The sequence below is a fragment of the Stegodyphus dumicola genome, chromosome 11 (assembly GCF_044657685.1).
Source record: "Stegodyphus dumicola isolate Sdum_Otavi_A_Nest chromosome 11, ASM4465768v1".
NCBI classification, from domain to species: Eukaryota; Metazoa; Arthropoda; class Arachnida; order Araneae; family Eresidae; genus Stegodyphus; species Stegodyphus dumicola.
In genome coordinates this window covers 82073090-82089253 of record NC_140778.1, presented here as the reverse complement: position 1 = coordinate 82089253, position 16164 = coordinate 82073090, and the positions used below count along the sequence as shown (strand labels likewise).

Below are 16164 nucleotides of genomic sequence, written 5' to 3'. Positions count from 1 at the left end.
ATCTTTCTGCTGTCATCTCGCATTAAAAAAATTGGGCTAGAGAAACTTTGTAATCTTTTACACATAATAAAATATTTTTTTTAATGTATGTTTACTTAAGATTCTAACATATTTGCTTGTTAAAATGATAAGAATTCATGTAATGCTTTTTATAGTTAAAAGATATCTAATGATATTTTTGAATCATATCATTCTGCATCATTAAAAAAAATCAAACTGAACTGTTAAGATTTTCAGCATCGTTGGTCGTGTGTATATATCATAATTATCAGACTGCAAGAAAATATGATACTTTGTTTGGTAAATGCCAAAATATTTATTTGTTCTGAACTTGATTTTTCATAATTTGGATTTTTAGATAATCTACATAGAATTTTTTTTTTTTTTTTTTTTTTTTTTTTTTTATTTTCAAGAAACAAAAAACGGCAGGACTGACAACTGAATTCAGAAACAAACACGTTAAATATAATAATGTTTGCCCCCCTCTTTTTTACACATTTCATGTACTACAAATAAGTACCCATTCCTTCTCCCTCTTGAAATTTCAGATTCTGTTCAGCTCTTCTGTATAAAACAAAAATCTCTTAAACCTTTTTTTTTTTTAATAAATGCCTAATTTGTCATTCTGCATTAACAGTTTAAAAATAATACTAATAATCAGTTGTCTAGTCTAACTGTGTGATATATATAGAAATATATATATTTGCCAAAATACGGCTGATTATTGTAATTCAGTTTTTAATCATTTTCAGTCTTTAAATAAATAATTTTATTTTAATATTATTAAGATGCTGTTATTCACATCATCTGACGGGAATAACATCACCTTATATATATATATACATACATATACAGTCAAAAGTCTTTAATCCGGACTCGTCAAGACTTCGGCGATTCCGGATTATCGGTTTTTCCGGATTATAGATCATCAATTTAATTCTGGTAAGATCACATGCAGAAATTATAAAATTAAAAATATGAAACCGTAATTTATGAAATAAAGAGCAGTTATGATCTAAAGGGTATCAAAATTCACAAAAAAAAAAAGCTTAATATTTATTTGTTTACTTTATTAAACATGTCTTTCAACGCGTGCATGTGTAAAGCATACATTACACATAGTCGAAATTAGAAAATTGCAACCTGAAAACTATTTGATGTCACTATGTGATATTTATAATGACGAGGAATTTGATTTAAATCATATCAAAGATGGAGTACATTGAGATGAAATACTACATTTAGTAAGGAATTATAAGCTGAATAAAATAAAAACATCTGCCCTGAAAATAAGGATAGTGCTGACAGATCAACTTCCAGTTCATTGCGCGCCGCGACGTCCCCCCCCCCGCAAAGCAGCATGAAATTGATAAACAGATTTCGGAATGGTTAGAGAAACAAAGGATATGCCTTTATCCATTTTTTGCAGCAATTCCACTTTTTGTTTGATGGACATCGAAACATGCTTTTGCTTTGTAGATCCTTTGGCAGCTCCAGAATCGGAAATTCTTTTTGACATAATCAAAAGTTCAAGCTTACTTTTATAAAATTGCTCTAACAGTCTGCAAAAAATAATAAGCCGGATCCAATTCGAAGATTAAGAAACAACGCAATCTGCAACATTAACTGAAATAGATAATTAAATAATTTTAGCTTAGCTTATACCGTCCGTTATACATTAAACGCGCATGTGTAAACATATTATGCGCATGCATATGCACAAGCCTAAGAGTATTATGCGAATGTGTAAACTCATTATGCGTGTACGCATGCGCAGAAAGTTTGTAGCTTTGAGGTCCAGATTATAGATCATTCCGGATTATGGACGTCCGGATTAAAGACTTTTGACTGTATATATTTGCCAAAATACTGCTGATTATTGTAATTCAATATTTAATCATTTTCAGTCTTTAAATAAATAACTTTATTTTAATGTTATTTACATCATTTGACGTGGCTTGTTCCTTCTAAATTTACCAATTATTAGTTAATAATATTTTCAAATTTCAGACAATTTTCTCTGGCATACTCATGAAATTAATTCTATCAGTATCATGACAAAATCACAAAATAAAAATATTTAGTACATCACAAAATTTAGTACACATATTTTGTACTTGTGTATACTGCTAAATAAATATTAAAAAAAAATACTTTAATTTATTTTTAAATTTTCTTAAACAGGTTTCTTTCTTCCCTTTAGCTGTAAAATTTCTTCAAAAAAGACATTTTTTAATCCATATTGGGCAAATTCTAATCTCAAACCCCAGTGGGTCTTTCTGCTCCATATCTAGCTTTCTTATCGAAGGAGCTCCTAACATGGCAATATGCACAGGGTTCGTAGCGGTCCTTATAAGTGCTTATAAGTCCTTATATTTGAAAATAAAATATAAAGGCCCTTATAGGTGCTTACTTTTTCTTTAAAGCCCTTGTTTTTTTTTTTGTTGTTGTTGTTTTGTTTTGTTTTTTTTTGTTTTTTTGTTTTTAGTGCTTATTTTTTGCTTTTAGTTCTTTTTTTTTAATGAACGCGCTATTTTTCCGGGTACCAAAGCTGAAACTAAATAAACAAATTTCTTCCTATGGAACAACAACTTTCCTATGGAAAAACATTTTTCCTTCTATGGAATGTCAGATGGTGAATCATACTCCCGGAAATAGCTTTTCCCCTTTCTCTGCATTCACATAACCTTTGGTGTGCACAAAGAGTACAAACAGGTGCCCGTCGTTCTATTGGTCAAAGAATTGCGAAAGCAGTAGAAAATTCTGGTACATTCGCCATTCTTTTCCTCTCACCCAAATACTACACATGTTTGAATTTTTATCAAGATCTTAATAGTTTGCATTCTCGTTCTGCTTGGTCAGTTCATATTCGTGTTTATTATGATCGTTTTGCTTATATTATGAGCATATGTATGAATGTTTAATATAACATAGTTACAGTAACTGCTGAAGTATAGTAAACTTTCAAAAATGGTTGTGCTTTAACACAGATTAGCTTTCTAAGGAATAATATTCGGAATGGCTAAAATAAAGGGAAAGTAATCGAATAGTCAAAATAATTTTGTTTTTTGGCCAATACATTATACAGTACAAAGATTGGGCGGTTCTCCCCTTTCTCCGCAAAATCTCGAATATTGAAACTGTTACAGTGCGCTGCGAAACAAGCAACAGACTTTTTTTTTTTTTTTTTTTTTTTGTCTCTTTCGAATTTGGATTGAATAGGACTAAAAGTTCTGCAGTCTACCAACCCAAGCGAAGAATGATTCTATTCCGGAAATTTAACGCCGTCTGTTGAAAATTAGAATGAAAAACACTCCAGTTATTTAGTTCTTTGTTCTCCCAATACCGGCAGCTGTTGATTCCGATTGCGTAATATAACATAGGGAAGAATTACAGCGCACGTACTGTGCAATAACACTTGCGATATTTTGCAGAGATAATTAATTTTGATGTTCTGTCCGAGATTTGTTTATGAACACTTAAAAGAGTTTTACTGTGCTTGTTAAGCAGAATATTTTTCAGTTCCATTGGTTTATTTTTATATGATGTGCATATCGAAATGTCAAAAGCATTTATTTAGCGGAAGAATTTAAAGAGCGGCTACAGTCTACACCCCCTTCTGCTCCTCTTTTTCAAGTTACGCTCGACTGTCCGAATATTCGCCAATTTCCAAGTATGCGGGTTAGTTAAGCTTTTACTGTTAAAGGATGACTGCTTGAAGCAAATTTCTGTCTTCTGATTTCAGAAATGTTCCTCTTTTTTACTTAAATTACTTTGCTTGCAATATCGGTTAAGGGAAAACTGATATACAATGAAAGTTTAGAAAATGTTCAGAATTTAGATTTAAATTATTTAAATATCAATATGAGTGGAAAAATAAATTGCATTTATTATTAGGTTCAAAGTGAATACAATAAATATGCTTTATTATTATTTATTTTCTCTATTTTGAACTGAAATTTCATCATTAAATCTTGTAATATAGTTTAGTTCTGCATAGTTTTTTTTTTTTTTTTTCCTCTCATTGTAACTAGTTCTGTAAATCGAACTGTTATTTAAGATTTAAAAAAAAAAAAAAAAAAAAAAAAAAAAAAGTAATTATTTTCCATGGTTGTGGTAATGCTTATTCTCTCTTAATAAATACTGTATTTCTTATATTTTAAATTACAAGTCTAATTTTTAAGGTTATGCAGTTGTGTATAATGTAATTAGACAGGTACTTATTTTTTTTCTTAAAATGTGCTTGAAAAGTGCTTATAGGTACTTATTTTTTTAACTAAAATGTGGCTATGAACCTTGATGCGTATTTTCCCCAAAAAAATGTCATGCTTAGTAACATGGGAAGGGAAATGCAGTAGAACTCCAATGAATAATTGAGAATAATTAATAATAATTGAGACCCTATTTGGATAATAAAAAATTCAAATAATTGGATTTTTTCCCAAGAAAGGGTTTAGATTTTAATTAATTACTGTATGTACTGTATGATGAAAACGGGGGGGGGGGAAACTAAATATTTTTAAAGAAAAAGAAGTTTTAATTAATTAAAATGAAAAGGCAACACTTTTACATATATGTTATATAGCATACTGTACAGTACTTACAAGTGCTGAAAGTCATTGTTTGTTGAACATCTTAGTCAAAATGACAGTCTTATCCGTTTTCGGGCAGCCAAGTCACACATCCACTTGACAATGAGAAGTTGCATGTGGTTACATTTAGACTGACACTCCATTCCCTTCAATTCAGTTTCAAGGTCGGCAAAAGCTTTCAGTTTCAGCTTCACTAGCTGATGGTCCCGTGTCTGCTTCAACTTCGACATCAAGGTCATCTACTTCCTACACACTTTCAATAAGTTCATCATCATTTAGAAATTGAAACCCAGGGTCTGACGAATCACACACACCCTCCATTCTGCTATATTCTCAGCACTAACTTCTAAACATCCAGGAATTTTCAAAAGAATGTTTCTTCATTCCTAAGGTGACACATCATTCTCATCTTCTGCTGTCTCTTCCCTTTCTTTTCCTTGAGCTTCTTTTTCCTTTTCCTTCTCTTCTTCAGTTAATTCTGAAAAATTCTAAAAGCGATTCGGATAATCGAAGTTCAGATAATTGGAATTGTACTGTAATCACAAGCCACCAGTATAAAACATATAGACACATTAGGTATTTTTTGCAAGCAGGCAAGGTGAAAAATATGCAATGCCTTTGCCAGGAATAGAACCGCGGACCTCTGGAATACGTGCACAGCATGCAGACCACCACACCACGGAGGCATGCCAAGAGAGAGAAATACCTTATAAGCATAAGAAAATAATTTCTATGAAGACAAACTCAGAATTTTTTTTTTTTTTTTTTTTTTTTTTTTAAATTTCTGTACAGATAAAAATTGTTCTAAAGCAGAGCAGTTTCCTCATCAATTGCTAAATCATCAAACTCTTTTGTAAGTAAGGACAAAGTGCAGAATTAATGTTGGCTATGAAACTTGTTTGTTCATGTTTCTTTTAAAATGTTTAATGATGCTGCTTTTCTGTTCTAGAAAATGTTCGATGACAGCAATAAAGCTAAGGCTATGACCCTGGGATGTACAAAAATATCATATTTATTGTCATTTGGTTTAACTTCATACTTCAGGAAGATGCTCATTTCTGATTCTGAGGACACCCAGTTCGTAATAGGCTTCAATGAATAGAATTGTCTAATGGACCTTTTTGTTAGATTTTGGGATAATGTAAAAAATGAAGTAAGCACAAGATACCTCACTTCAGTTTTTGAGAAGGGGCATGCTACTGCTAAATGATGTTCTGAGAAGTTTTTTGAGGGAACCTCAGAACTAAATAAAAAGAAATTTCTACAAATATCTTTGGATGGGACAAATGTCAATCTTAGAGATATGGCTACTGCTGCTGTCTAGACCTGGTCTTTGACCAGTTGTGCATACAGTGTTGTGAAATTTGCTTATTATGTAGAAGTGTGTTGCCCTCTTGAGAACGATGCATGTTAGTTTGCTTGTCCCTATCCCTCCCTTTGTCTTCTCAAGGAAAGTTTGACAATCAAAGCCTTTCTTAGCAGATCAGTTCCTGTGCCATTTCTGCTCCCTGCAGAGACATAATAAAAATTAAAACATAGGTATTTTGCATCTGCGTCCCACACAATAAAGCTTCTCAATGCCCATGACAGCACATTTTTGGGCACTGATGCTGTAGAGGACGACTTCTCAGATGTTTGAAAGAAAATTTAGCAAATAATAATGACTGTCACATATTAGGTATTGGGTCCTGTGGTTTTCATGGCATTCACACTGCCTTTAGAGCTGGGCATAGAGCTACTGACTGGAATTCAAGTGCATTATTTAGACGTACATAGAGAATTTAAAGGTAGTCCTGCTCAGCAAGAGAAATATATTGCTATCACCAATTGTGTGACTTTTCTGCTAAAATTTTGTAAAGATGGTATGAAAATATACCTGTTGCTGAGAGAGCTATGGATATTTTTCCTCATGTGAAAAAATATATGGAATCATCTCAGTTGCCAAAGATTATATCAGTTGAAAGACAGAGACCCTCCTTTTGCAATTGTTCCTTTGTTTCTTCCCAAAGGAACAATGATTGGGATCAAATGATTGGGTAAACAAATGATTGGGATCATATGATTTTAATATTGACGGAGATCCAACACATTATCATAAAGCAGCTTCATAGTTTCTTTACACATGCACCATAATAAGGCTCTCAAATAAGGATTCGGTTCTTCTTAGTGCTTCCTCCCTCAAATTTTGAATCCAAAATTACTGCATTAATATATTTTACTTTGTGTTAGAACCATCATAAATGAAATACTGGTGCTCCATGGAGCTTTAGGGGAGAAACCGACTTGAAAATTGAATTGAACTGGAGAATCTGTGCAATTTTATAGTTAACAAAAGGATAAAATGGAAGCACGACAAGTTCATTAATATTATTTCTAACAGTGGAATGTCTTCTTTGATGGGAATCTGAAAATTTTTTCAGGGCTTTATCAATAATCACAGGAGAAAATCCACGGTCAATCGCAACTGCTCTCAAATAATTGAACACTTTCAGTGTTCCATGGAAAAATCAAATACGCAATTAAAATTCAATACAATGTAAAATAATTTTCATATAGGACTGTAATCAGAAAATGTAAATGACTTATTCACTCATAAATTGATTAGTTATACAAAGGTCACTCTAAATTTTTTAGATATGCATAGACGAAAAGTAACAGAAAAAAAAAAAAAAATTAACAGTTAGATTTGAAAATATGAACTGTTTTAGCCTAGTAGACGATTTTTTATTGGTTAAGTAAGTTACGAGAGAATAAAATTTAGGCAGAAGGAAAATGGAGCTGACACAAGAACTGCTGTGATTTCTATGATTTTAAAGTGTGATTAAATCAAGAAGAATGTGTTCAATATCTACAATTAGCGTGTGGAAATGAAGATCCATCTCGTGCTACTATATTCAGGGGTTTTAGAGTATTTCACTGACATCTCTTCAGGATGAACAACACACAAGAAGGCTGTTGTTAGCAGTAATCCTGGATAATGTGTCTGTGATACGGAAAATGTTAACCAATGATAACTGCTGTGCCTATCAAATGATACAGAAGGAACTTAACATTGGATCTGCCACCATATATAAAATTATTTAGGAAGAATTGCATATGAAAAAACTAGTTAGCCATTAGTCTTCCCATAATTAAACTGAGCACCACAAAGAGGAGTCAGAATCAGTAAAGAAACCCTTAAATTACTTAAAGATGGTGGCGACTATTTCTAAAATCGTAAATAGCAATGAAACATACATACCATTTTATTGACATTCCAACATGTCAAGAAAGTAATTATATGTGTCTTTGAAGATTATCCCATGCCCTCAATCGTGAAAAGACAACATGCCCTGAAAAAGTAATGTACGCCAATTTCTTCAGATATACAGGACTATTCAAAGCCATCATGCTGGAAAGACAGAAAGAAGACAGTCACAGCTAACTGGTATACCACTAAGTACTTTCCAGAAATTCTTCAAGAAACAAATGTTAGAGGATTCGACCACCATGACAATGCATCTTCTCATCCTACAAGATTGACAGTTGAGTTTCTTGAACAGAAACACATCAAAGTAATAGAACATCCACTGAACTATTCAGCCGATCTAGCTATGTGTGACTTTTGGCTATTTTTTTAAATCTAAAAAAGAACTTAAGTGGACATCATTTTGATTCCAAAGATGAGATTGATGAGGCTATAAATGCCTTTTTTTCATTCCATGAAATAAATGGTTTGAGGCATTTAATCTTTGGACAGAAATGCATTGATGCTAGAAGAGAGTACTTTGAACACTCATAAAATTTTGTAAGCATAACTATATCTAAAATGTTTCAGAGTACTTCTCATATATGTGGTGTCCTAAACTTAATACACACTTAACTGCAGTGAGAAATGATATCGTATACTAAGACAAATATAGATGAGTGCTATATAAAATTCCAGCTCACTCCATCCCTTTGATTGTCAGGGAAAGAGTTCATTCACTGGCATCCAAAAGGGCAGGCTGTAGGTTGATTATCTAAATGAAAGTATTGGGTGTAGAGAAGCATAAAAACAAAAGGAAAAAAGCTCAAGAAAGAAACTTAAAGGAAAGGGTTGAAGAGGCAAAGATTGATTTTGAGCTTCAAGTTAGCATAGTAGTGCATTTCCACCAAACAGACAGACCCCTTTTTCTTTTCTGCCAGTAAGACATTTGAATTTCAGTTTTACATTGTTATACATTAGTGTGCCTCTTCAGTTCATATTTTAATTTTGAGCAATGGATGTGGTTTATTTTGCTGATTTCCAGGAATCATATCGATTCAATATTTTTAATTAAATTTACATAAATCTTGCATCATAATATGTCTTGATATTAATGAAGGTAATGCTACTGCTAGCACTAGAATTGAAAAATTGTGCAGAATAAATAAAAATTGTTATCTATTACTCTGAATTTTTGCCTTCCTAACCTCATACTTCATTATTGTTTCCCTCTCTGTATCGTCAAATAATTTATGCATGAATGTTATTGCATTCTTCATCAATGAAAAATCAAACTCATCTTGACTTGAACTGATTCCTTCATTGTATTCCATGCTTACTAGGCTCCATAACTTTGAAAATAATATTCCTATTGCCACAACTGTCAGGTTCGAAATAATGTCGAAGACGCATATATAACAATAAATCGAAAAAATATATTCAAGATTAAAGATTGGCAGTAGTTTTATATCCGTGTATTGTTGCATACCCTCATTAAGCGATATTGCTCAATAAACATCGCTACCACTCGAATTATCGTGACAAACCGAGGGTCACCTCTTGAGTTACTCCAATCAAATCAAGTGGTGACTGAGAGTTACCTTTGTAGTGCAAAAGGTTAATCCAGTTTGTGCTCTGACAGCAAGATAAAACTACCAACGATTTGGTTCCACTTTGGTACTGTAAATGAGGATCCATTCCTTTGTGCCATTGACATCATATTTGAATTCTTTAACAAAACATAGTGAGAATTTGAGATTTATTGATTTAAGTGTCATATTTTTATGGTAAATAATATAATGTCTAATAGTATAACTGCAATCTTTTATATTATTCACTTGTTAAGTTTCAGAAATAACTGTTTCTTTATAAAGATTATCTAAATGCAAAACTATTTAAAGTTGTTATTAATCTTTTCTGTATTTTGCAGATGTGGATGAAATGATATTTATGCTCACAGATAACCCAGTATGTTTTATTTTTTTAATATAATTTATATAGAAAATACTTTTGTTGTAAAATATATAGTATCTTATTTGAAATTATTAAAAATTAAATTAAACATTGAGCGAAGTAAAATGTTATGACATTATCTGACAGTTTATGATGTGGAATTTGCATGTCAATTTATCTGTACTTTGTTTACCACTTTTAATTTCCATAAGCTATGACAGTATTTCTGCGTGATATAGTTAGAAATGTCTTTGTTCGTTTTGCGTACAATTATATGTTTACTGAAGCTCTGAAAAACATATTTAAGATAAAAAAAGGGGTGAAGCAAAGACTGTAAAGACAACTCATTTTTATTTAACTTATAAGCGAATGCAAAATAGCAGAGAAAGTTTTTATATGTTTCAAATGTTACAAAACTGTGTAAATATTAGTTTGGCAAATGTTTTTCATTGTTGTAATGTAGAAAATTCTGTGTTTATCCATTTTTCTCATTTAAGCAACTTTTGAAATATTAAAGAAATCTTTGATATCTTACTTTACCTTACTATTATATTAAGTGTGCTATTTTTAGTATATTTAGATCTTGCAAATTTTACCTTTTTATAACATATTTATATTTATTTGTGGTAATAAATGAAGAAACATATTAAATTTACCTAATAAAGGTCATGTTTCAGCCTTGCCGACAGACTGTAAGAGAATGTGGCCATACTTGTTTGTATATGGTAGACATTTTTCTTCATGTTCTTTTGCATTATCAGAGTTTGGGAAGTTTACAACCCTTTTTCTGACAGATGCATTTCATGGCAAGTCTGAACCTTGGTGTGCGAAGGTGCAGTTGCCCCTCGCTCCCTATTTGTTGACTTCTCTGATTTTTTTGCGTTTTAGTCTATGTTTGATCAGATAGCCTGGTTCAGTTAAAGTAGGCAGCCAGTGTAACTCTGATTCAAAACCCGGTTACGACCACGTGTTTCTGAGACTCCTTTGCCGATGCTTTATTTTTCTTCTTTTTCCCCTTTCTAGTAATTTCTTTCTCCTGATGAGGTGGGACCTTTAGCTGTCCTCGAAATCGATTGAGTGTTTTAATATATGTATGCTAAATACAAGGTTGTTATTGCGATTTTGATTGTCACATTGGTGTGTTTCTCTTCTATTCTAACAAAAATAATTTTTAACAGACTATAAGAAACACCAAGGGAAAATCCTTAGTGGTAGACGCAGTGGTTCTTAATATTTTCTGCATTCGCTTTATATGATGTGCACTCTCCCAGACTTGTAATCATTAATCACTATGGCTTTTAATACATTTTTCAGAACAGAATCAAATAACAAATAAAATCTTTTTAAAATTTCTCATGGACTCATGACTTTTGACTCTTAAATCCAAAGGTGTCTGTGGACTGCAGTTTAAGTCTAGGTTACGTATAAATGCTGCCCTCCTGCCTTTTTATGTGTGTGTTTTTCTACCAAACTGCTGAAAATCTCTTTAAAGAAATCAATACAGTTATTGAGTTAAAATAATTGTCTATAAGCATACCTACATATTTTAAAGTTCAACTATAATTTGTTCTTGCATTATTTTAGTTATTTATTTTGGTAATTATATATGAAGTAAATAGAATAATTACTTTTAAAAGAAGACTAAGAATTTGCAGTTATTTATAGAAGAAAAAAAAATAGAGAAAAATTTGATGGGTAAAATATCTTTTGTGTAGGAAGCAATGCTTCTAATAATACTAAAAATGTTTACTATTTATAAAGTATATTTTTATCTTATTTATCAGTCTTGTATGGTTCGACCATCAAGAATCAATCAGATGTTTGCTTCTAGAGCATGTCGGAAATCTATCATGATTGGAACTTCTCTAACAATACCAATGATGAAAAAAGTAAGTATACTTAACTATTTATTTGATTGTAATATGGAGAAGATATTCAATAATTCAGTTTTGTGTTAAATCTTTAATGAATATAAATTTCTCAGTCATCAATCCAAAATTGGCAGTCAACTTACTAATTAAACAATGTGGTAAATTAGAACAGAAGTTTATACGTGCTTAAATGATTCTGGCTGTGAACATAAGATAATAATTAAATCATTTATCTCAATTATAAAATATTACTGGTGATGCAAAAACAAATATATTAAATCCTGAATTTGTATGTAATTATTAATATTTATTCTCTATTTAATGTTATAGAAATTTCATATCTACTACAAAATATGCTTTATTACAGCTAGTTATGCATATGGGTGAGATAGAACAACCATGGGTAAGTAATTTTAAATATGATAAACAATTTTTTAAAAATGTATTTTCCGTTAATATAAAAATAAATATCGTATTTATGAAATAGTGATGCCATATAATTTCTAGCCTATCTTTAAAATTAGATTAATTTGTTTTTATGGGATGACACAGTAGTTTCTATTAATGTGTAGTTTTGTTGAAATGCAAAAGAAATAATATATAGATATAATAATCATGCTAAATGTACATGATTAAAAGCTTCAAAATCAAGATATTTTATGTTAACTTTTTTACTATAAAATTTTATCCTTATGAATTTATTTCTGTAAAAAAAAATATTAAAAAATATTTCAAATACTACTGTAAAGGTTAAAATACAACACAATGTACAAGATAGAATTTTGTTTGCATTTCAGGTGTTTACTTTAATGTTGTTACAGTTCATCCTTATGAACAGTCTAATGAATAATTGTGGGTGGGATTAAAAGCATGTTTTATTGGTCTAAAACCTTGAGCACTAGTAGTGACAGAACAATTTTATATCCAGTAACACTCCAGTTATAAATCAAAAATCACCCAGACATGGGGAGGGGGAACAAGGGCCTTATACTCCCATTCCTTTACAAACTACCTCTCTTCCATAACACAAACATCCATGCCTTCTCCATAATTTAAAGCTGAGCCCAATAGATAAACAACTAATTTTTTTAACCATTAACATTACCCAATCTAGCACTTGTTTCAATATATTTATGCATAAGTTTATATATATATATGTATGTATGTATGTATGTATGTATTTCAAAGAGATTGTTGCATATGCCCGCTGCAGAATACTTGAGCAACCAGTACATAACCAAAGTTGTAGCTTAAATGAAAAAGCTGGGGCAATTACAAAATACCAGAAGTTCAGAAATTAAATTATAAATTATCAGAGTATAGAAATGTGTTCTTGTTTGCTTGCAAATATGTAGTAGTTAAGCAAGTGTCGTCTTCGAAACAAAGCAGCATGGATTTGATTGGACTATTTAGGTTATAGCAAAGCACACAAGGGCTATCTGCCTAAGGGAAGGGATATCTTGAAGCATTTATTAAAGGAAACTGGCTTATATTCATATTATACTAAGTCCATGAAAGCCCTGTGCAGCCAAGTGTGTGTGTAAAGAAGGATATAAACTGGTTGCTATAAATCTCTTTTTTTCCTTCACATCCTGAAAAAAGTTATTAAAAATTGGGACCTTTCTTCTGTGGAGCAACATGCAGTAGAGTGTTTTCAAAGTTATGGGTTCTTGACATCAAGAAAAATGTGCATATGTAATTTTATTTGAAAACACATAAACAATGGTGATACATTGTGAAGACTTATAATGAATATTTTAAATTTTTTATATGCTATATCCGTAATTTGTATACATTTATTATGTAACTAAATTGAGAATGATTTGTTCCCTTGAACTTCTGCAGATTTGACATGAATTTGGTGTTTTCACTGCCAACTTTCATGATTCGATGAGATTTCATATTCGGATATGATATTTTAACTTCTACATAAAAAGCCTCTAAACCTCAGCTTTTATATATAAAATGTATTTTTTCCTTCAAAGTCTTACATAGTTTTAAATATAGGCTTTTGATATTCAAGCTGATAAAATACAAAGGCTTTTTATAAGCTTAGACCAGAAATTTCTTCTTCTATCCCTTTTTCTTTTTCACCATTAATTTCCCTTTTTAATATACTCAATTATCTGGAATTTTTACTTAACTGCTATTTCCCAAGTTTTCATTGTTTACAGAAAATGTCCTTTAGCTCAAATGAATTTTGACATTTCTACAAGAAGCAATACAAATTTTAAAATATTTAGAAACTGCCTTGAAGTACTATTATAAAATTATATTTGGGTTTTAAATACTGATGTTTTATGGTTGCTATCCTAAAATATTGCTGTAAATAAGTAATTAATATGAAAAATTATTTTATTTTTAGAATTGTCCTCATGGCAGGCCAACAATGAGACATCTGTTCAACCTTAACCTTTTACAATCACCTTAAAGGTTATTCAAAACTGTTGACATGATTTATGGCTGAGTATTGCAGTTCATTCAGAGGGTCAAGAAATCTTGTAAAACAATAATTATAATAATGTCTGGAACAGTACAATTATACTGCCAGGAATCTGGAAATTGAATGTGAATCATTAAATTTTATTGCAATACTGAAGTTTTCATGAAAGATGTTCTTTTAACATTAAGCAAAATCTGGATTTAGATTGCCTTATATTTTAATTAGGAATTCTGTGCATTCCAAGAGAATATGATGGAGTTCTTTTTCAATAATACTTTAAAAGGGGAGGAAAAAAAAAAAATTAAATACTAATATACAGCATTATTCAAAATGAATGGTTCAATTTCAGATGGCTTTGGTTTTTAAATTTATAACCACAAAGTGGCCATATAAGAAATGAAAAGTATTACAGTCAAAAGTCGTTAATTCGGACACCCGTAATCCGGAATGATCTATAATCCGGACCTCAAAGCTAAAATCTTTCTGCGCATGCGCATAGGCGTTTTACTCGCGCGCGCAAGACATTTACGACTGCGCATATGCATCTGCGCAAGTGCAGAATACGTTTTTGCGTGCGCGTTTAATGTATAACGGACGGTAAAAGCTAAAATTATCTAATTATCTATTTCAGTTAATGTTGATAATTGCGTTGTTCCTTAATCTTCAAATTGGATCCGGCTTATTATTTTTTGCAGACTGTAAGAGCAATTTTCTAAAAGTAAGCTTGAACTTTCGATTATGTCAAATAGAATTTCCGATGCTGGAGCTCCCAAAGGATCTAGAAAACGAAAGTATGTTTCGATGTCCATCAAACAAAAAACGAATTGCTACAAAAAATGGATAAAAGCATATCCTTTGTTTATCTAACCGTTCCGAAATCTGTTTATCAATTTCACGCTGCTCTGCGCGGGGGGGGGGGCACGTCGCGGCGCGCAATGAACTGGAAGTTGATCTGTCAACACTATCGTTATCTTCAGGGCAGATGTTTTTATTTTAGTCGGCTTATAATTCCTTACTAAATGTAGTATTTAATTTCGATGTACTCCGTCTTTGATATGATTTAAATCAAATTCCTCGTCATTATAAATATCACGAATACAAATCACATAGTTTTCTGGTTGCAATTTTCTAATTTCGGCTATGAGTAAGGTATGCTTTACGCATCCGCGCGTTAAAAGAAATGTTTAATAAAGTAGTTTCATATTTTTAATTTTATAATTTCTGCATGCCATCGGAATCGCCGAAGTCCCGACGAGTCCGGATTAAAGACTTTTGACTATACTTGAAATTGTTCTATATGTTTATGTTCTAATTACAGAAACAGTAGTATTCAGATAAATTCTTGCCATGTTTGCTGTAGTATATCTGTTGTTACTGTCCCCACACCATAAGTGTGTGGGCAAATGTAACAGGAATAACACATGGTTAATGTTGTTTCAATGTAAAATACAACTTGACAAATATGCTATTATTCAATCATTATAAATTCATATTCATTTTATCAAAAAATGTATTTACTTTTTACATTGTCATTCTACCATATTTTATGACCTATATATCAACTTCTGAATTTTATTCACATTGCTTTCTTAATTATGAATAATTAAAATTTAATTTTTATGAATCTGCAAATGTTTAATCTTATTTTGAATTATTTTTCATAAGAAGAAAAATACTGACATTGTAATAAGAAAAAAATTTCTTGGAAAACTTCTTTATTTCAATTTGTATCAAATTTGGAATTTGTTTATTGTTATAATATATTAAATGGCTTTGAGATTTATTTTATAAATTACATTTTCTATTCACACAGTTTAAAATTAGTTTTAAAGAGTTGAAATCATTTTGGTAATTAAAATTTATGTATCTTAATTAATAACATATTTTAGAACTTGTCATATGAATTATATCAACAAATTATCTTACAACCTTAATAAAATTATTAGAATAATGAAGAAAATATTCTCATTTTAATATATTGTAAACTGTCAAATTATAGAAGTGAGATAAAAATGAGTTACCTCTCCTATCTTAGAATTTAGTAATTAAATTTCATTTCTAATATTTATGAAATTATTC

At 30.9% G+C, this 16164-nt stretch overlaps 2 protein-coding genes across 5 annotated transcripts in view; one reads left to right on the top strand and one right to left on the bottom strand.

Annotated features, from left to right (window-relative positions):
• The window catches only part of Pms2 (mismatch repair endonuclease PMS2), a 111120-nt gene extending 95409 nt beyond the window's left edge, over positions 1-15711 (top strand). For all 4 annotated transcript variants that reach the window (XM_085826903.1, XM_085826899.1, XM_085826901.1 and 1 more), the window contains 4 exons: positions 9749-9786; positions 11556-11660; positions 12010-12045; positions 14008-15711. In XM_085826903.1, the coding sequence (XP_085683029.1) occupies positions 9749-9786; positions 11556-11660; positions 12010-12045; positions 14008-14073 (245 nt within the window). In that variant the 3' untranslated portion in view covers positions 14074-15711. The remainder of the gene's footprint in view (positions 1-9748; positions 9787-11555; positions 11661-12009; positions 12046-14007) is intronic.
• The window catches only part of LOC118203853 (uncharacterized), a 262288-nt gene that overhangs the window by 9307 nt on the left and 236817 nt on the right, over positions 1-16164 (bottom strand). The window lies entirely within an intron of this gene.